The sequence below is a fragment of the Micropterus salmoides genome, unplaced genomic scaffold, assembly GCF_014851395.1.
Source record: "Micropterus salmoides isolate LMB-PRFRI ecotype aquatic unplaced genomic scaffold, ASM1485139v1 Ms_hic_scaffold_1, whole genome shotgun sequence".
Classification (NCBI taxonomy): Eukaryota; Metazoa; Chordata; class Actinopteri; order Centrarchiformes; family Centrarchidae; genus Micropterus; species Micropterus salmoides.
In genome coordinates, this window is record NW_024040040.1 from 10121110 (window position 1) to 10142913 (window position 21804).

The 21804-nt window shown below is 41.4% G+C and overlaps 1 protein-coding gene across 3 annotated transcripts in view; it reads left to right on the forward strand.

Annotated features, from left to right (window-relative positions):
* Positions 1-21804, forward strand: part of zranb3 (zinc finger, RAN-binding domain containing 3) — a 93681-nt gene that overhangs the window by 30759 nt on the left and 41118 nt on the right. For all 3 annotated transcript variants that reach the window (XM_038717759.1, XM_038717752.1, XM_038717765.1), the window contains 7 exons: positions 1532-1651; positions 6002-6121; positions 6678-6857; positions 7664-7837; positions 9440-9914; positions 15696-15995; positions 21378-21526. In XM_038717759.1, coding sequence (XP_038573687.1) covers positions 1532-1651; positions 6002-6121; positions 6678-6857; positions 7664-7837; positions 9440-9914; positions 15696-15995; positions 21378-21526 — 1518 coding nt within the window. The remainder of the gene's footprint in view (positions 1-1531; positions 1652-6001; positions 6122-6677; positions 6858-7663; positions 7838-9439; positions 9915-15695; positions 15996-21377; positions 21527-21804) is intronic.

A 21804-nucleotide genomic window follows, 5' to 3' on the forward strand; every position in this document is an offset into this window, starting at 1 on the left:
AAGTTTGTGCACTAATTAAACTCAGCGGAAGGAAGTCGGCGAAGCCAAGCCGTCAGTAATGAGGACCCCCCAGATCAGAACAGGGTCGGCAGGCCTGGCGGAGAGATTCATTATCAGGCGCATCGGCTAATTATCAGCAAAGCAAAGCAGAGGTTCTCCCACCAGAGCAGGTGTGATGGCTGCAGAGGTTGTCATGTTGCAGGAGGTGTGGAGATTATAGGGGTGGGATTCACACAACGGTGAAAGGCCTGTCTCTAAAACCGTCTAGTAAGGGCTCTGTTTGACTCAAATCAAACCTCAATATTTCTCACTAGTTGGTGCTATACTTGGCTGCTTTTTGGCCTGGGGCTCTGAAATGAGCCAAGCCCGGATGCTCAATGTCACGCTCATACAGCACATCCTCTGCAGCTTTGCTGAAGGTAGCGGGAACAGCCACAGCCATCACAGTGTGATTGCTGGGCAGCAGCGCACGGTGAAATGATAGATACGGATACCTGCAGGGTACAGTTAACTCACTCGCACTTCTGCTGCTTTCTTATTCAGATTGTTAGCGTCACACTGTCAATCAGGGTCAGAGGCTTCAGCATAAACAAGCAAGATGCTGTTAAATTTGGACTGTGATGATTTTAAAGCATTGTTATCATTTGACTTCATAAATAATACAACACTAACAGGTAAAAAAAGGTTGCATAATAACAAACCAAGCAAATAACTCCAGAATAAAGTAGTTGAAAAGTGAACTTCTACTTACTGCAGTAATTTCGTACTGCAGCTGTCACTTGTAGGCACTGACAAGTGACCAGTCTAATATGTATTATTGCAAGTCCTGAAAAAACAGAAAAGTTTCTGAATGCAGACACACAAGTGTGACACATCATACATTTTCTTGAGCCCAGTCAAGTGGTAAATGGACTGTGCTTATACGGCGCCTTTCTAGTCCTCCGATGACTCAAAGCACTTTATAATACATGTCACATGTCACAGACTGACGGCGAAGCCTTCAGGAGCAACTTGGGGTTCAGTGTCTTGCCCAAGGACACTTCGACATGAAGACAGGAGGAGCCGGGGATCGAGCTATTGACCTCCTGAGTGACAGCCGCCACACACAGATTCCTAACCTGATAAAAAAAATCTAATTTTATGGCATTTCATTAAAAAAACAAACAAACATGTCTTTATTAAGTTGTGAGATTCACCTCTGTGGATCAAAGGGTGAATTTTCTTGTATCTAGTGTCACCAAAATCCAAAGCGCACACACCAATCATATCTCCAAGTCGTGATGTATTGATTTGCTCTCACTATCTGCGAGCTGACAAATGCACCCCAGTCGCTCTGTGTGCTCTCTCCTTTTAAAGTCTGGATCCCTGGCATTCAATAGAGAATCGATCACACAGAAAGGATGCCGCGGTGATTAATTGACTTCTTCACTGATCTAGCCGATTCCTCTGTGTGTGGTCGACCAGTGAAGTGATAGATTCAGTAGCTCTCTTTCATCTGTGTCTATTTCTGTATCTGTGTGTGTGTGGCCAGGCGGGAGCTGTGAAGGACTACATTAAGATGATGCTGGAGGCAGAGCAGCTGAAGTTCTTGGTGTTCGCCCACCACCTCACCATGCTGCAGGCCTGCACCGAGGCCGTCATCGAGGCCAAGGTAACCTTAGGCGGTCCACGGGCAGCTGGATCTTCTAAAGCATGTTAAAGGGATAGTAAGCCACAGCTGCGGTACAGCATGTAGGAAATACCGCAATGATGGCACAAAGTTTTTGGGAACTGGAAAGATTCCACGGCCTACTGGCTTAAATTTTTGTCTTTAAATATAATAAATTAAATCCACGTTGCTCTACTGTTCCTTTGTTTTGTCACCATCTCTCCAACAAGAATAAATTGTTCCACACTGCCCTGTAAATCACTGCCCTCCCCACCCCCAACCTTTGAATCTCAATCAAATTTTTCACACTACTCCAAATTGGATGCAGAGACAGGATGCTAAAGCACGTCTTTGCAAGTCTCATCTGCCATAGCAGCTTTGAACACAATACTCTGCTGATGACAGGGACATGTATGTATTTATAGATACAGTATGTAAGCTACATTGATGTTACTGTGCATGTGTCTGGATGTATGTACTATGGCCGTATCTGTGTTTCTGAGGCTTTGACAGTGCACACAATTAGTTCATTTCCAATGCAGTAGCTTGAAATGTAACATGTATACTTTTTCCAGAAACAAAAGGAGGAGGAGGCGATACTAAATACAAATTTTAGGTACTTGCAGGGGTTGCCGCTGTGCCATCAATTGTGATTGGTCAAGGAATTATGACGTCACATCATAGCAAGGACGACTATGACAAACACAACAACAGTAACAACCAATTTAACACTGCGACCAGGACAACCATTAACAAGGATAAGAGTCTGCAGCCATGCTAGTAGCTCTGTAAAGCTGTACTTAGGCACAGTGATGCTTTAAACTAAATGCAAACATATCTTTTACCACATTACATTTGCTATTTGGCACGAAACACAATCTACAGTTGAGTTATTTAGCTAATTTGTCATAAACCAAAACAAATTCAAATTTTGACCTGACAAAGTAAATAAAACTCTTCCTTCATAGTCTCACTCACCTACCAGAGAAGACCATAAAAATAACACAGTCATCTTTTTAATGACGTACATCTAAAATGTCTTACTTTGTGAAATAAAACCTGCTAAAAGATTTAAAAGTTTAGTTTACGGGTAGCTCCAGGTCACAGGTTGACCGGTTAGTGCAGTGGAAAAGCTCTACTAGTGAATCTATCTATGTATGTATCTATCCATCTGGCTATCTATCTAGCTGACTATCTACTAATATATATCTATATCAAGTGATCTTTATCTGTCTCTCTCTGTGTATATCTATCGTGCTAGGTAGCTACCAATGTGTATTTCTCTATTTCTCTATCTATTATCTATCTATTATTTTACAGTATTTAACAATATTTAATTGTGAGTCTTTTAACATGCCGGTACAGTTACTTAAAGGTCTTAGTCGGTCAATTCTTTACACATTTCTCTGCATCTTATGTGCATTGTTAGATTTAAACCAAGGAAAGGTCAGCAAACAAACACAGCTGTCAGTTTAACATCATGTCACCTAACCATTGATTTTCTTCCGTCTGTCCATGATTTCAGAGCTTTTGTCAGCTATGATCAGTCAGAAGAACAGTTTCCTGAGTTTTATTATAACACAACAGCGTCAGCCTGGTTTTTGCTGAAACCTCCAAGAGGTGGTTGAAAAAGTACTGGAATTTGTGTCATTCATGCACTGTCAATCACTTAGGAACACGGGGGTGCACTGGTTTTATATGTTTGATACTAATTTTTTGCACCTATGTTCATTTCTGTCATTTCCATGTAAGATTTTTTTTCCCAGCCTCATTGACCTATATTACCCATTAATGGTAAACTAGGAAGAACTAAATATGCAGTATAGATTCATATTTCACTCCTCCTCCTTCCTGGTTAACCACAGGTACTTTGCCCCATCCTTAAGTTTTATTCCTTCATCCATAATCCTGCTGCATTTTCAAGTCAAATCCTCGCCATATCTGTGATACATTTACTGTACTGACCTCTAAGCTTACAAGTTGGGCTTGTTCTTCAGTGGGGGGTATACAGCAGATGTCCACAGTCATTAATTATTTACATCTTCCACGTATATGCTAAATTTGGGTGTACAGTGTAATGCAGGTACAATATTTAGATGATGAACAAATGATATTTTGTAGAAGAATTAGAAGGTTAAATAATTCATGGTAAACTTTTTCTCTTTCTTGGTCTACTTTTTCCCTCAGAAAGTGAACTTTACTTCCACAACTAATCTCCCAAGGCGTATTTCACAAGTCGTCACAAGCAAACAGTAACTCTTAGCTCGGCGCCCGCAACCTGTGAAACAGTTCAAGTGTGTCTGTGCATATGTGCATGTATTTGGGTGTCACAGGGGTCGAGGAGGTGTGGGAGGAATGTAATGCAGCGGTACGACGTGTGATAACACATTCCTCCGTGAGATGCTCACTCTCTGGTGCGTTCGCACTCTCCAATTAACAGAGATGGGCTAAAAAAAGCAATGACAGGCAATGCGCTGTGATGAGAAGCTCAGCTGAGACAAGTGATCACCTGATGTTATCAGTACTTTTATGCTCCACACTTTTTCCATTTCTCACCTGGCGTCGATCTGTTTGGAGGGTTTGTTTAATAAAGTTGTGAATTTTTTTAAACTAGTAACAGCAGTTTGGTTTCAGAATGTTTTTGCGGCCTTGAGATGGTGTTTAAACCTGGTGGGTGCTCAGTTCTCCGAGAGCAAATTTAATTGACCTTTTATTTTTCCAGGAAAAGTCAAACAGACCTCTACGATCTTTCTCAGCACGGTTCTGCTTCATATTCATGAAGTTACAGTTACTTTCACACATGGGAGCTGCACAGTATGAACACACCCTCCTACTGTCGGCCACTGAGTAGCTCCGCAGGACCAGTGGACCCGAATCAAAAGAGTGCGGTCGCCACGGTGCATTAGCAGCTCACTGAATGTCAAGTTCAGGTTTAATGAACACGCAGCCACTGCTCTCTTTGTTTGGTGTTATAAAATGTTACAAAACATTACTATTGCTCTCATTTTCTTTCAAAGGAGCTATTTTATTTACTGTAACTAATTCATTTCAGCAACACCGGTCATGCTTTCTATGGGGAGTTCATTCACACATCTGTCATTGAAGTATCTACAATAGGCTATAGTGTAAAGGTTAATGAAATGCTCCCTGCCTTTAATGTTCCAGCACACATCTGCACCGGCTTTTTAGAGGCAGGCAATGCTGTCTCTCGCAAACTGTGTGAGCCTTTAGTCGATTCAGTGCAATGTGCAAACAACTACACTTATGATATATCCTCCAGTTATTTTTGGGTGCACCTCAGATGACAGCCAAACTACACCTCTACGCTAGTACACCTGTGATAATAATAATAATAACGTGACGTCAGTCAAGACTTCAAGACTTTGTTATCCTGATTTAAAAAGTTGGAAAGATGTTGAATTTCAAAGTGAGGCGATGTAACTTTGAAATTTGAAACCAATAAAACTTAACCTTGCAAATACAATACCCTGCTGCTACTGCCTTGATTGGTCTGATTGGTGAGCAAACTTTAGAAAGATTTAGCTTAGGGCTGGACAGTCAATTGAAATGTTATAGAAATCGCAAAATTGCCTACTGAAATTTTCAAATCACAGGAGGCACAATATTTATAAAAACAAATCATATCGCAATTGTAATATTAGTCAAATTAATGAGATGTATTTTTTTAATTGTTCAGCCCTAATTTGTTTTTTTTCATTTGGAGTCATGTCCCTGTTGGGAGATGTTCCCAGTGTCCTAAATTCCCTCTCCACATAAACCCCTAATCCTAACCCCACAACTGGGGAACATAGGACCCTGATTAGAATAAATCCAAGATTATTCTCCTTTTAGCGGTTTGATCTACATCAGCGCCTGAGGGCAATATCTAGCTCTTTACCAGCTAAATTCTCCGCTATATTCTTATAGTTGTTAATTTTGTGCCATTTGGTTTTGGGGAGGTAATGCGCAGTGGGTTTACTTGAGCTTTTTCACTGAAAACCGCTACCTGCTGCGGCTGGAAATAAAGTTGATAAGAGTGCCGTTTGCTGGCCAGAAAACCAAAACAATTAGCTAAAAGCGGCTAAAAGGTCCCATAGAGCTGACGTGAACTGAAGAGCTGGGTGATAAATCTCTGATGATTCCTTTCACATTACACATTGTTATTTGATCCATTGTTAATGTTTGAAAATATGTTTGAGCAGCTTTATAGAACAAAAGCTTTAAATCTTTTTTTCCTTCCTCTGAATAAAACAGAAATTTGTTGCAGATGTTCCATCAGATGTGCCACCTGGTTTAGCCTTGCTCCGCTGTCATCCTTTGTGAGCTGATTTGTTTTTTTGCCTCTGTTGCCAGGCTGGTTATATCCGTATCGACGGCAGTGTCCCATCCTCAGAACGAATACAGCTGGTCCACAAGTTTCAGAGTGACCCAGAGACACGAGTGGCCGTCCTGAGCATCCAGGCGGCCGGTCAGGTATTTGACACTCTATAGCATCATTTTCTATTTTAGTTGAGTGATGAAGTAAACTTATGCTGAGGCAAAAATGAAACACAAATACATTTGCTGAGCTGTTGTGACCACTGTAAACAGAGGCTGCTATTTAAATGAAGACATTTGGAAGTAGTCACATATAACACTTTATGTCCTGGAATAGTTGTGGGAAAATAATTGGATTTCATCAACATAAAGAGTTGGTGCAATGAAACTAATGAACACACTGTCCAGAACTAGACTAGTGCTGTAATGCAACAATAGGCTAAATAGAGTCATTTGGTGGATATTAGTGAAAATGATGGCTCTTGTTGGTTGAAAATGTGTTTTGCTCTTTATAACAAACTTAATAAAGTCATTGACATCAATTATTCTCAGTGACCAAATATGTGCTGAAATGTTCCAATCAAAGGAAGTAGGTGCTTGAAGCACTTAGATAGCAATTAGCTGCTAATATTCTCTTTCATTGGTTGTGGGCTGAAGAGCTCTTTTTCAGGTGGTTGAATGGGGTTCTGATTGGGCTTTGTGTCCTCTTCAGGGTTTGACCTTCACCGCTGCTAGCCACGTGGTATTTGCCGAGCTCTACTGGAACCCCGGCCACATCAAGCAGGCTGAAGACCGAGCCCACCGCATCGGACAAACGTCCTCGGTCAACGTGCATTACCTCATCGCCAAGGGCACCTTTGACACCGTCATGTGGTCCATGCTCAATAGGAAGGTACTGTGGAGGGACATTATGGCGGCAAATGCGGAAACATGTGTGACAGGCCTTTGATTTGTCAATTCCACTAGTTACGCACTGGAAAAACTGTCTACAGTATGAAATATTGGACTGGCGACCTGTCTAGGGTGTACCAAAAATGTACAGAGGAGTGTGAAATGATACCAGAAGATGAAAACAACGGAAAGCCAAGCTTGTGGTGATAAACTTGCAACAGTGACAAACATGCCTGAGACCCCAGCTGAGGGTGAGCGGCTGTTAAAATCACGCATGGACTCCATGGACTTTTTTTAATACAGTTTATGGTGCAGGCACATAAGGGGAAAAAAAGTGTGCACTTGTCTTTCTTTCGCTGTGTTGCTTGCATGTTTGGCTACAAGCAAAACAATACAAAAAGTAATTTTTTACGGCTATGTGATTACAAAAAGTATCGACTGAAGTAGGCTACTGGTTTGACTGGAGATGTTTCAATTGTACTTGATACTGGGCTGTTTTGGGCGATGCCATAATGGTATTGAGAAGCGATACCCATCCCTAGTGTCTGCTGAGAAATTTTGCTTCATATACTGTAGGCATTCATGAATAAACTTAGCACCATCAGTGAAGCTGATTTGCATGTGAGAACAGGCTTTGGGGATTTACATTAATAATCACAGATGTCAAGATTTGTAATTAAAACCAGTAACATTTTTTTTTCTTCTGCTCATTGCAAAACACACTTGATTTGTGAAAAAATGTTTTAACCACACCATGAAGTTTGATGGTGAACTGTAATGTTGAACTGAATGTACGGTGTCCCTCAGGAAACAGTGACCGGAAGCACCCTGAATGGCAGGAAGGAATACCTGAAGGCCGACGAGGGCGACAAGGACAAGTGGGAGTTCCTCAGCTTTGCCGACGCGTGGGAGCCGAGTGAGATGGTGCTGCCGCAGCAGGGGAACACGGGAAATGTCAAAGATGACGTGTTCTTCACTCACGTGAGTCAGTTCGTCAGAAACATCAGTGGTGCGTTTCCCACACATAGAATTTATTTGGGCGAGCCGCTCAGGTATATGAACCGCCCACTACCCCAACACCGACCCATGAGTATGTATACGTTTGTTAAATATCACAAATGCAAGGTAAAGTTTTGATTGCCGTTATAGAGAAAGCTGCACACTGGATAAGGACCTTGGGAAGAGAACGCTGTCACTCATAACAAGGGATCTCGTTGCTCTTGTCTAAGTGGAGCTCTGTAATGTCCTTCAAAGGGTAAAGAGCCGGCTTCTGATGGATTGTATGGACCAAACTAAAAGAATTACAGTTTATAAAACTAAAATTTGGAGTGGGGTGACCATGGTAATGTTCAACCTTTCTGATAGATGGAGTTGTGTGCACTGATCGAGAACAAAAACAAGAGCTCGTCTTAATTTAATTGATAATGAATATGTCTGAGGTTCATGAGATTAAATGATTTTAATTTTAGAGTTTGTCAGAGGTTGTTTTTTTTTCATATTGCTCAAACACTTATACAATTCTCCCGACAACAAGTGCGATCACCACATCAATCAACACATCCTGCAAAAGGCTGTCGTTCACTCGAAACATTTAACATCATCAACAAGTTCATCGCTGCCACTGAAATGACATGTCCTTTTATCGTTGCTTATATCACGGCAGTCAGAAGTGACAGAAGACACTAAATCTGTTTTTCCTTATGTCATTTCTCGTAGAAACACTAACTCTGTAATAAAGTCAAATATCCTCTAAATCAAAGTGCATAAACTCATGTCGTACTAACGCCACTTTCAACAGTTTCTCTCTGTCAGTGTTTACCTTTCTTGTCTGACCTCCATTTACAGTGAGTACCTAAAATGTGACCGAAACGTATAATAGAAAATACAAAAATAAAAGTACAGTGAAAACCAGATGTCTCAGTACAACACATTCATGTCAGTTAGGAACTATTTAGAAAGAATAAGCAAACTGGAAGTCGCCTCCAACACCTCACTGGCCATCCGAACGCTTCTGTCTATCTGCTCAGAGCATTTCAATCAATATTTGACCTTGCAATACACACACACACATAAAAAAGAGCTTATGGCGTGGTGCAACCCTTCTCTATGTGTCTCTGGCAGGCAGCATGTTGTCCCTGTCCTCTCTTTGTTGTCTCTTCCTGTTTGTCCACCTCTCACTCTGAACAAACCAACACATGCAGTGTACTGTGACACCTTCCCTTCTGTATGAGTGGCCTGTTGTTTCTCTCTGATGCCTGCCTGCCAACACGTGAGGCTGAACATGTTCGCGATTGTGGTATTATGACAAAGATTATTGGAAGAATGAAACCGTTATGTTTGAGAAGTGCAGACTATTGGCTGCAGTATTTTGAGAAAAACTGTGATTTGTGATTTTGTGTCAGTAACAGGTCTGCATGAGGTTGTGTTTGAGCTAATGTAACTCATGTAATTAGTGGGGTTATTATTTATTGACTTTGATGGCATGAGGAGAAAAAGTAATATGTTAAACACACTTAGAGGTTGCGTGCTATGTTGTGTGCTATAGTGATAAAAACTTAACCAAGCCTGCATCTTTTTTCTTAGTTTGAGAAAGAGAAGCAGCACGACATTCGGGCCTTCTTCTCTCCCAGCGCCAGCAAGGAGAAGAAGAGGAAGAGATTAGAAGGTGAGGAAACATCTCCATCCATCTCCTCGGAGACTACTGCCTCACCAACTGGCGCTGGAACGGACTCTGAAAAAAGCGAGGAGAAAAAGTCTTGTCCCCAAACCTCTGCCCCACCCGACCAGGACTTCTCCCCCCAACTGAAGAGGCTCCGGACGCCGCAGCCCAGCCCGAGCACCAGGTCCCAATTCGGGGGGAAGCGGAGGTCGACGGCTGGGAAGGCAGGGTCCGGCAGCCCCAGCGCCCAGGCCTTCTTCATGGCCCCGAGGAAGCTGTCGGAGCCCGACCCTCCAACTGAGACATGGAGCTGTGGGGCCTGCACTTACTCCAACAGCAGCCTGTTGCCTTATTGCGAGATGTGCGAGTTCCCACGCTCTTCTTCTGGCAACAGCTCAGGTAGGATTAAGAAACGAACTAAACAAAAATAGATGATCTGATCCGTCAACTCCTACTGTGTATGTGTGTTGCACTTTTTATCTTTTATTAATTAACAAACTGGATTCCATTAAGAAAAGGACAATAACTCCATCTATTGCTTGAATTGAAGCACCTGAAGCGGAAATCCATTCATTGCTTTATTTTCCTTCCTGTCAATATCAATCGCAACAGTCTGTTGACATAATACTTTTGAACAGCATTACAGATTTCACCAGATGGAGAAGCATGATAGCGAAAGATGGAGGCAGGCTTGCCAGAGTCTGAAATAGCTCTGCTCGGAGAATATTGTCTGTCTCGTTCTCTCTCTCTCTCTCTCTCTCTGCAGATGACAAGGACACAGTATAATTCTCACCTGTCAAGCTGAGAGAGAGAGAGAGAGAGAGAGAGAGTGAACAGGCGCCTGCTATTGCTGCAAACGTCTTGCACGAAGTTGGGAAAAGTTGAGCTGGCTCTGGCTGATATCTCTGACAGCCTATGATTGTATCTTGCAAAAGAGAGGGGAGGGAAGTCGTTATGACCTGGCAGGCTGCAGGTCCATGCTCTTTAAATGTCTGAGAGGCATCAGCTCAGAGATGACTTTAAAACATTATGCAGAAATTCACTGCGGTTTCAGCACCAGTGGTATTTAGGCAGCATTTGTTTTAGTGCCTCTTTTAAAGCAGGATGTTCCACTGAATTTTATGGTTGTATTGATATTAGTGTACTTGTAATTTAAAGTGAGGCTAACGTATATATCCACACGCTTGGATCCAACTTTGCTCTTGTTGTGTCTTATCCATTCTGACACAGCCTCCCACTGAGAATTAACTGAAGAAACTACTACAGGTGATGCAAAAAACACCTGAATCTCACAGGCAAGATGATTTCTTCAGCCATAAACACATATACTGTACAAATGCTTTATGACAACATTTGAATATATATTATAATAATATTAATATTTTGTTTAATACATTCAATTTCTCACCTGTCTGCATTAATGACTCTCTAAGTCTCTTTATGCTTATATATCAGCTCAATTTAGTGTAAGTACAGAGTAAATGTTGGCTGTGCGGAAGGTTTGTTTGCAGCTCGGCCCATTGGAAGGGAGGATGGTGCACTTAAAACACACAGTTCAAACAACCAGTACCTCAGCCTTTAAGCAGCACAAAAACACACACCCACACACACAGAATTCACCCCCTATTTCATGCTCAGCTGCAGCAGATGCTTGATAACTATTCAGCAATCACACTCTCTTCTTTGTCACAAGCGCCACTCTGCATTCACAGCAGCAGGCTGTGTCAGCTCGGTAGACAGGGAATTTAACAACCTGCTAAATTTGTAAATGACAGACTGTGCTGAAAAATAACAACTATATTTATGGAGATATATCTCAGCTTGGCACTGCAGTCCTCAGCTCGTGGAAATGTAAGAAAATAATCAGGTCAGAGCCTATAGTGTGACATGAGAGATGTTATCCCTTCAAGAGCAACAATTCCTCACAATGACTGTAAAGAAAGTTGCGACACTGTGTCACAAGTTGTGTCAGCGGTATGACGTGCTGCAGAGAATCACAGAATACCGACGCATGATGCAGGATATCAGGGCTTCATATTTAAAGTAAAGGAACAGAAGAAGCATCAAAGGCATTTGGCTTTCACTGTCTGTGGATTTGTGCAGCATGGCAAAAATACAGCATGACAGCAGCTGTAGAGGAATAAAAGTCAGCATGCATGTACAATTAGGCGTTTGTACCAGAAAGTAACAGAATGAGATGCAAGAAATGAGAAGGAAAATAAAGATTTTTATGATTAGATGCAAAGTATTGAAGCTTGATGTGGGAAGGCTAGAAGCTGGTTACCAAACAGTGACAAATTGAGCCTTTGCTGAGCCCCATTCCCTTAGCTAGTGTTGCTTAATAAAGCCTGCCATTCTAGAGCTACGCATGCAGTTTGCAGTGATAACAGCGATAGATTTAGCACCAAAAATGCATACAAATGCTTACCTTCATTTTCTCACAGTAGTGAACAAAAGCAGCTTCTCATTTCTGGCCGAACGCCGTAGATTATGTCAGTGGAAATGACAACTGTTGCTTGCAGATCAGCTGTAGCTAGCTAGCGTTTGCTAATTAACACTAACTCTATGAGTTATTTGAAAAGTCCTCCTTCAGATGACGTTTTAATGTTTCCTCTTTTTAAAAGGAGAACCCTTTAAAAGGGTCTTAAATATGCACTTGAGGACCACATAAATGGTATGCAAATGTTAGCATTCTCACTAGTTGATTCAAAAAGTTAAAGACTCGTTCCTGCATTGCATTTACCTTTTTTATCTAAAAGAAAGAAAATGTTTCAGTATAAGAACTAACCCTACTCCATCTTAGGTAACAGGCTTGGCTGGAGTTGCCGCAAATAAAAAGCATGACATAGCCACTAACGTTAGCCTAGGCTGACCATATTTTTGTTTTCAAAAAAGGCAGGAGGCTGACGGACACCCACAGTGCGTAGAAGGTTTCAGCTGGGGGGGATTCAAGTAATTGGTGGCAATATGTACTGCAGAGGCTCTGTCCACCTGGAGGAGGAACTAGTATAAGTTAGTCTATTAGTACAATATTACAACATTTGATGGTAGTATAATACTAATATAATTATAGGTTAAACTTTATTTGGCTTATGTCTGCCTACAGAGTGTTTAAAGTAGGTCTATTTGTAACATTTCAGCATTTCTGTCTTGTTGAGGTTTGATTAAGGCTAATATTAGCGTATTCATTATAATTCCAGATAATAGTATCATATATAGATTACCACTTGTATAATATTAATTCCAAAGACAGCAGTTTCATTATGGTATGTTGTTCTCATTCATTAAATCTTTGTGCAAGAAAAATGGTCGACATGGGGTTAGTCTCTAATTTGTTAATGCTAAGTGCTAACTTGTCAATAATCAGAACCATTCATGCAGAACAAGTTCAACATTTCGATAGTTTGCTGTAGAGCACCACCCAGCCTTTTTTAGTGGCCCGCCCCATCCAGGCTGTGAATGGTCGCTTCATGAAAAGTGAGCTACTATATGCACACGTTTTTGTGACTGTAGGTAATAAGCGAGTTAGTCCGGAATGCTAACGTCTAACCTAGCTTACGTTAGAGCAGATGGACAATACTATTTAATCCATCACTTACACTTCTGCTTTTGTGTTTTTGCCTTTTGAAATGATAAAAAAGACACCATCCTCTAAACCCTTTTACATATGGAGGATTGGTCTTACTAAAACACCACTTTGTGCTCTAAGCTACAATGAAACAACTGCTGTTGGGTTTTAGTGAAAAGGGTAAAATATCGAAAGCCAGAGACATTTTGGTGGGAAGCTTTGGTTTTTTATAATGTAAAATATTTTTTTTTTGATTCAGGTGATTTTTAATTGAGTTGACTTGGAATTTGTGTAGTTGGTCCTATTTGCTTCAACTGTTCCTCCATGGTGGCCATCGCTTCTCATATTTAACACAGGCGGTTATATCCCGTGTGGCAGGGAGGAGAGCTTACCAAATTCCAGGTGTTAAACAACAACAGCTTTCATTAATTCAACACAAATTGAATCACTGTTGCTGTGCTATATCGTCAGTAATCGAGAACTGTTTTTAATCAAACTGTCACGCATTATAACTTCCTTTATATGACGGGGTTTGGCATCTGAGGTGGGTTTCCTGAAGTTGATTTAGCACCAGGAAACAACAAGACAGCTTCTGCTGAACAGTTTTCAGGTTGGATCAGTGGTGTTGAGTTTCTGTGTTTGCAGCTTTTTCAGGCCGAGAGCGTGGGCACTGTTCAGTCCTTCAGCTCTTTCACCGATAGACCAGCAATTTGTCTCTCAGCACCTACTGTGAGAAATGTATACAGGAAGAGGGCAATTTGGTTATCTCCTGACTCTTTACGCCTCTCAGCTAGCACTCTATCCCTGCCCTGATTTTTTGCTTGTTTCTTCTTTTTTTTTTTTCTTTTTTACAGTTTTTTAGCATTTAACAGTCGAATCTTTAACTGTTTGATATATAGTATCTGAGGACCAAGTACTTTCCTCTCTTCTGTGATACTTCTTTGTCACAGGCTGCAGCAATTTCACCCCCTGCAGACGGCAATAAAAGCTTTTCCTGTTTTATTCAACCACTGGAGTGTGTTATTTTTCATGTGAATTCTCATAAGCTTATGCCGCCGTTGGGTCATGCATAGGATCACATGCTTTTTGCGTGTGTTTGTGTGTAGTAGTATGTTTGTGTGCCTGGATTCAAGACTAAATTTTGGAACCTTATCAAGCCACTACAGACATAATGGGGCCCTGATTGGGGGGAAAACAGGGGGTTGACTGGTAAAGTCGAGGCACGGCCCTGTAGGATTTCCCTGTTAACATCTTCCTCGGTGGGGACAGCTTAACACAAATTGAGCCGTCTCTCCACGGTCTCGCTCGGCTTGTTAGCAAAGGGGGGCAGCGGTGGGGCCAGGAGCCCGGAGACTCAGATGACATTTGAGGGAGCTGACTAGAGGCTGGCCTTTTGAAGAAACAAGCCACAGAGAGGCAGGATCACTAATTAGCCGTCTGCGTCCCCGAGTCTCACAACTTACTGTCTTGTTAGATTTCACACCTAAGGTTCAACAAATAATGTGGAAGGATATGATTTAAATTTAACCAGGGAAGTAGGGAAAGGAAATTGTATAGCACTTCTCTTAAAGAAGTTCTGTTGAGGCGGAAGGTGGTTTTTATATTTGGCGATACATAATTGTCTTCTTGCCTTTAGCAGCTAATCTGTCTGTTCATTTTACCTTGATTTTAAACATCAGGACCACCAAACGCTCAGTTTACGAGGGGCAGAAGACGACTTAAAGTAACATTTTAAATAATTTGGCGTCTATGAATGGCATAATCCTTGCATCCATTAACATTTTTGTGGCTTAGATTTCTGCTTGACCTTCACAGAATTACCACATTTGATATGAATAAAAATATCACAAATGGTTTAAGAGTGGAAATGCAGAACAAGCTTGATCGCCGGGCCACAAGCTGCCGTGGAGACTATTCTTTAAAGCAAGAACTGCGGTTGGCATTCCGCCATTATCAGCTGTTTGAACACCCTTCACCGTGCCCGGCTGGAGCGCTGCACAGATGCACCAATTGCTGACAATTATTTTGTTTAGGTTTGATTGTGCATGATGCAGGCGGGCAATTAACAAAACTATGTGACACAAACATAATTCATTCTCCCGGAGCTGGTGTAAGGAGGGTGGCAGGTGTTCCATCTGCAGCTGACGTACATTGCTGACATGCTTTTGAGCATGAGCATCGACTAAAATGTCATCAGCAGTTAGTGGTCTGTATGTAGCAATAAGCCAACTACGTATAATGGATAATATATTGATTTAAAATTGCATTTCTTTTACACTGTAAATTCTTCCTTGTAAAATGAGTTGGGTGTGTTTTATACATTCCACTACACGCCTGCTTGTGTCTCTCAATTTTACTCAATCACATCTTCTAAAATTGTCAGTAAAGGACTTATGATAGCTAATAACACCACTAATGAGCCATATTGAGTTTTACTTTCATGTCAGCAGTCATTTTGTCACACTGTCACACTCTTCAGATGATGGATATCTCGCCAGGGAATGAAACTCTTCAAAGTCTGATTACACAGTGCAACTCGGCCAATAAAGTAATCTTTATCTCTTCTCTCTCCCTCCTCATCCCCCCCCCACCTCCCTTCTCTGCTGGCTCAGAGCCACCCAGGCCTCAGCAACCTCCCTCATCCGAGCGGGACCAGGCATGCGTTGTCCTCTCCAGCTCCGACAGCGAGCCGGAGCTCAGCCGGGGAAAAGCCCAGCCTCCTAAATCGCACAAAGACAAACAGAGCGAGGAGGAGGAGGAGAGGGAGGAGGATGAGCTTCCGAAAGACAAACAGAAGCTAGGAGAAGCAGAGGAGGAGGACAAGCGGCAGCTCAAAGGCAAACAATCAGCGGGAGAGCGAGGCGACATCGTCGCTGGCGGTGGCGGCTGCCTCCACCCTGACCACACACAGGGTAATCCCACCTGCAATCTTCTCCTTTTCATATCTAGGGAAATTGGCTGGTGCCGCATTGTCACCTGCCCATATAATGCTGTTTAATATCACCACTTCAAATCAATAAGGGACTATATCTCATTCCATATGGGGCTAGGCATTATTATTCTTACTATTATTAGTATCTAGTTAGGGATATTGCCTGTTTCTGCCCTCAGGAAGCTACAGGAGATATTGAGCACAACCTGACTAATCTCTAGAATGCTTGTTGAAACAGATACCTGCACCAAAATGCACAGGAGGTTCAGTTGCTGTCCAGCAGGCAACTGATGAGCTTCTGACTGGCTATTTTTAATAAAGTGAGCCGTGGTCTAATTACATAAAAAAGTTCCTTTCCTGCACCAACTGGTTTCCCGGTCCATTTTGGTTATATGTGTACATGTCTGCAAGTCTCCGAGGGATGTGTAGAAACAAATTCCCAATTACACACTGTGTAATATTGCAAATTAAGACCTCGGTGTTCAAGTACATATGTCTCAAAGGGATACGCAAAGCAATAAATTGCGCTAATTACAAAGAACTAATTACACTGTGTGCAATATGAGGAGCTCTAAAAAAAAATTGCCAGACTAGCAGAGTCTAAGAAAAGCCTGTGACCTGGGTGTTGCCTCTGAAAGCGTGCAGACATTTTGGGTTGGAGTTATTGAATGATGAAACGGAGCTGGTAGCAGTTCAGGGCTGTTTTTAAAGCTTCTTTGTAAGACACTTAACATAGGAAGGAATATTGCACAAGCCATTTAGGTTTTAACAGGCAAGCTATCAACCCCTATTACCCTTTAACATCCTCAGATCAGTGTGCAACAACTTGGCAGATTCCTTTCCTTTCAGAGACACACATACACACACTTTGACATCTATTAGTGGCCAGAGATAGTCGAGTGGTTAATTTCCCATCTCTGTAGCTACCTGTGCCCCCCACGGTCTGGAATTGAATCCCACTGCAGCGTCCCCTGCAGTGCCTTCACCTACTGCCCCCCCCATAGATGAGAAAAGGGCCCGCTTTCTTTAAAAAAAACAAAAAAACCCCACTTTTATTTAGACAGATTCTAGGGGAGAGATAAAAGCTTCAATGTCGATCAGAAATGGCAGCACTAAAGAGACGCTGCTGGATGCCACCTTGGCCCCCCACCTCCCCTTTGGACATGTACTGATGTCAAACTATCTGTCTGTCTCTCATTTATGTATCTATCCGTCCATCCACACTGTCTATCTGTCCATCTGTCTACCTGTCTGTCTGTCCCATTGGTGATTAGTCAGTTTGTTAGTCACGTGCCGTTGCCAGTCTGTCTCCTGCAGCGTGGGTTTAGTACGAAACACAGCGGTTGTCCAATAAAAGTGACCTATGGGGTCAGGAGCGGTGCCTAATGATTTTTCTCCACCTGCCTGTGGTTTTAGAAGGCAAACCGCAGAGCTGTCGGCGGCCCCCGCCTCTTGATTGCTCTGAGATTACTTTCCTCACAACACAGACAGGCAATCACTACTGCTCCTCTCGGTCTTTCTCCTTACTGTCTGTCGTTCCATCCATCTGCATGATCCAAACATTTGAACATGGATACACGTGTTTTTTTTCCCTTTGGATGTTAGTTCAAACGTTGCAGCAGCAGCTGCACCAAACCTCTTCATACTTGAAGGGCGCAGTTAGAATTTTTTTTATTTTGTTATATCTTTTGTTTCAATCCTGCAGAAGATGAGATGACTCAGTCCAATTAGGCATTGTTTTCTTTCTTTCGCAGTAAAATAACAGATAAATCCCTTGGGGTGTTTTGAAGGCACTGTTCATACTGTGTAAGTGACAGTCTAATAAGACGGCTTTGTAAGATGAATTGCCCCCATCGTATAAATGGCCCACTTAATGCAGCTGGCGCGTTCCGGCACTGCAAACAGGGGGGAAAAACTGCTTACAACAAATAGGTTGCACATTGCAGAGCTGCTAGGTTTCATTACAGAGGTAGAAGGACAGATAGATGAGATTTTGTGAAATGCTAGTGTCCTAAAAATGTTTTGGTTCTAGCTCTGCACAATGCTTCCCACCTGGTCGTCCCGTTTTTTTTTCAGACTCAAAGTGGCCCATTCCAGCTGAAGCCGGGGTGAGATCAGAGCAGCGTGTACCCAAACTGGGGGAAATTGCACCTATGAGGACGGCAAACATAAAAATGAAAGATATGGACATTGTACAGAATAGGTCAAAGAAAGGAATTCATTTATCAGGATGAGCTCACCTTGGAGCAAAAAGAGGTTTAACGTAAAATCGCAGCACAAATATTCAACGAATCAGTGGTGGGACAACCGTAAATTCATTTGTAATTCTCAAATTATTGCCATCTGTGTAGGAAGAGTTTCCTTTACGGTAGCTTAATAGCAATAAAGCAAAAACTGCAAAATATAAGAGATTGAAATGATAGAAAATAGAAATAAAACTCAATGTAACTTAACTTTAAATAGAAAGTCCACAGGGCAGTGTTTAATAAAATAGTAACTTTGCACATTAGAATTTCACATAGAAATCCTATAATATAAAATATAACTCTGTTATAGATCATATAGAGCTTCCCAACATCATACTGTATAAAGTAGTTAAATTATTGCCTCCTTATATGTCATCCTATAACATAGCATATAATAATGTAACACTGACGGGGCCATTTCCCATCTGAATGGATACTTAAAGTAATGTTATTATTTATAAAGTAAAGGATCTGAATGTCTTCCACCACTGTAAGTGAGTGAGATAGTGAAAAGGTGGAAACTTGAAAATAAAAAAATGCACAAATCGTGTCTTCAAAATGGAAATCACCAAAAGTCTCCCCCTCCACTCAAAAATGTGTTTTTCTTCTTGTTCCTAGAGTTGGATGTTTGAGCTTCACTGTGCAGAACGATGCATGTGCAGATTTTGACACCCAAAGGCTGTTTTCACATTCATCTGCTGAAAGTGGAGCGTTTCTCTGTGCTCAGTGAAAGTCAGATTTAAAGGGGCCGGCCTATGAGCGTGATTTATGTCATCACATATAGTTTGGAAGCCAGTTCTGATCGAATTTGCAGCTTATACAAGTGTGATGTAGAGACTTAATGAGCCAGAAGGAGTAGTACAATATCTACATTATATATAATGTAGATATCACAATTTTTTTGCAGAACAAATACATCAGACACACATTATTGTTCCAAGCAGACTATTTTTATATATGTTTTAAGACCTTTCTGGAGGGATCTTTAACTGTATTTTTCTGAAGTAGGTACATTAAGCCCCTAAAACATTGGCTTCAAATCTTAAGTTCTGTTTCTGTAACATCAAATGTTCATGGATAAATAGATGAAATTTAATTGAAGTTCAGAAAAAAAACAATGCATTATTTATTAAGAGTTAAATACTCAGTGAGAAAAGCTCAGAGAAAAAAAAACAGGATTGAAAAATCTCTCCTTTAAAATAACCCAAACTGTTCAAACTTTGGCAGAAAGTTGTGTGTGTTAAGAAGGTGATAGGGAAAGTGTGTTTGCAGGGCCTTGAATATCTTAGTAATTTCAGGTCAAAATAGTTGTAATATGACTTTCTATCATATCGTAATACCATAATGTTAAAATTTTGCACCCATTGTCAAACATTCTGGCCCACCTTCAAAGCATGATGGGAGGGGTGTCTTTGTTCCAGCATGTTCCTCTGTCACTCAACCCTCTTAGTGTTTTAGTACAAAAGCTGATTCAGTCCGATAACCAACAGAGACCTGGTGCAGGTACGTGACAGCACCTGTTCAATGGAAACACTCTTGTTTCAGGCATCGGTCTGTCAGTATTTTCTCCCATTAGCAAGCCAAATGGACACACACACAGTCAAGGCAGACAAGTGGCCACGCGAAGTGATTTAAGGCAAGTATTATCAGAGTGTTATAGGTCATTGTCTAAATGAAGCGTGGTCGAGCAGCGGCGGTCTCATTTCCACCGCCTGACCTTTTCTTGCTAGATGCTGGCAGGATGAGCGAGCTACATAGCTGACACTAATGACCTGCTCTCTCTCTTCTCTTTCTCTTTTTCTCTCCATCTGTGACTGTCATTTTCTCTCTCTCTCTTTCTCTCTAGCTGCTCCATCCTGTCTTTCAGCAAATTCTTGAGCGAACTTGTGAGAAATAAATTGTGAGGTTTCTGTCAAAGAAATGGTCCTTCTTCGTTAACACAAGTTAAAGGAATAGTTCAGCATTTTGGCAAATATCCTTATTTGCTTTTTTTCCCCAAGAGTGATATGAGACTTATAGCAAACTTGTCTGTGTGTTACTGTGAGTATGGAGCTGGACTTAAGATGCGATCTAGATGTGATTAAAACTAGGCTAGCCACCTCCTGATTCCAGCTGTGTTCTAACACACAGACATGAGATTGATATCAATCTTCATATTGTACTCTCAAAGACAAAGCAAATATTATCCATAAATGAACTGTTCCTTTTATATCTTTCATCCAACACTTGTGAAATCTGATTTTAGTCTTTCATACAGCTCCAAGTATCGTTTACATTGTGAAAATTAAATTTTAATCTAACTTGTCAAGCAGCCATATTTCATGATTTCGGTTTTGCTTCTGAAAAATTTTACCCAACACCTTGTGTTGCACCAATCATCAAACCACAACATGACTGGCTGCCTTTGCTACTGGGTGTTGTAAATCAAAAATGAAACATAACTCGGGGTCTTTGTTTTGTTTTGTTTTTTTAACCTAACTTAAGTTAAGACCAAAAACCAGTATGAAATGTGAATGTTTAATCAGGTCCAATTTTGAGAGACCTCCTGCCTTTTAGTCCATGCTCAAAGGACAATAAAGATATTAATCATTTTAAACACTTTGATATGCTACACTTTGGTGTTAGAAAGTCATATTCATCTGTGCTGCAACGTTCTTCTTGGGTTTGTTCAAACTAATCGGCTCCTGCTGCTTTCAGAAACATAAAACAGGAAAGCAGTCAGCGTGTAGACCCCACATGTAGGTTGGTTGTTGTATCAAGTGGTGATAGGAAAAAAAGCAACATTTACTTTCATTCCTATTTATATCAAAATGTCAAAGATAATTACTTTTTTTTACATTTTCATTTCAGGTTCTATAATCAAATGTTTTAAATAAACTTAAATATGAGGTCATGTGGATGCATACACATTTGAATGATCTGCTACAAATGTCATATCTTCTCAATATTGTGCTCTGTGTAATAAATCTCAAACGCTGCTGGAGTTTAATGTCTCTGCTAGTCATTGCATCACCAGAGGAGCAAGCAGAGGTACCAATAAAGCTGTGGAAGCCAATGATGAGCCAATAATAAATACTCGGCGAGATATTAGTCAGCCTCTTCCTCTCTCCCTGCAGACCGGAGTGCAGCTTTGTGTCTGCATGCTGATGCTAATGACGATGATGAGGGCAATGATGGAGATGACGCCAGCACCGGCCATGCCGTCTACCCGGGCCTGCAGTTCTGCGCCAGCCAGTACACAGACCGCATATATCTTTACTCCAAGGTACCGCCGCCTGTGTGAGCGTTTGATTGTGCATATTGGATCACGGTTAGACTCAGCTCATAAGGGGACCAGAGATGTTTTACTAATGATTTTTTCCCCTGCTTCTTCTAATAGCGGCTGCAGGAGCACTGAATGGTGTTATCCCCTTTTCTTTAAACGTCTTTGCTCCTGCGGGCTCCTGTCATTTATAGGGTTCTTTCACATGCATTTGATGCAGACATTTTGACATGTCACAGTAGAAAAAGCACAAGTGTGAATAATGAAATGAATAAAGGCGG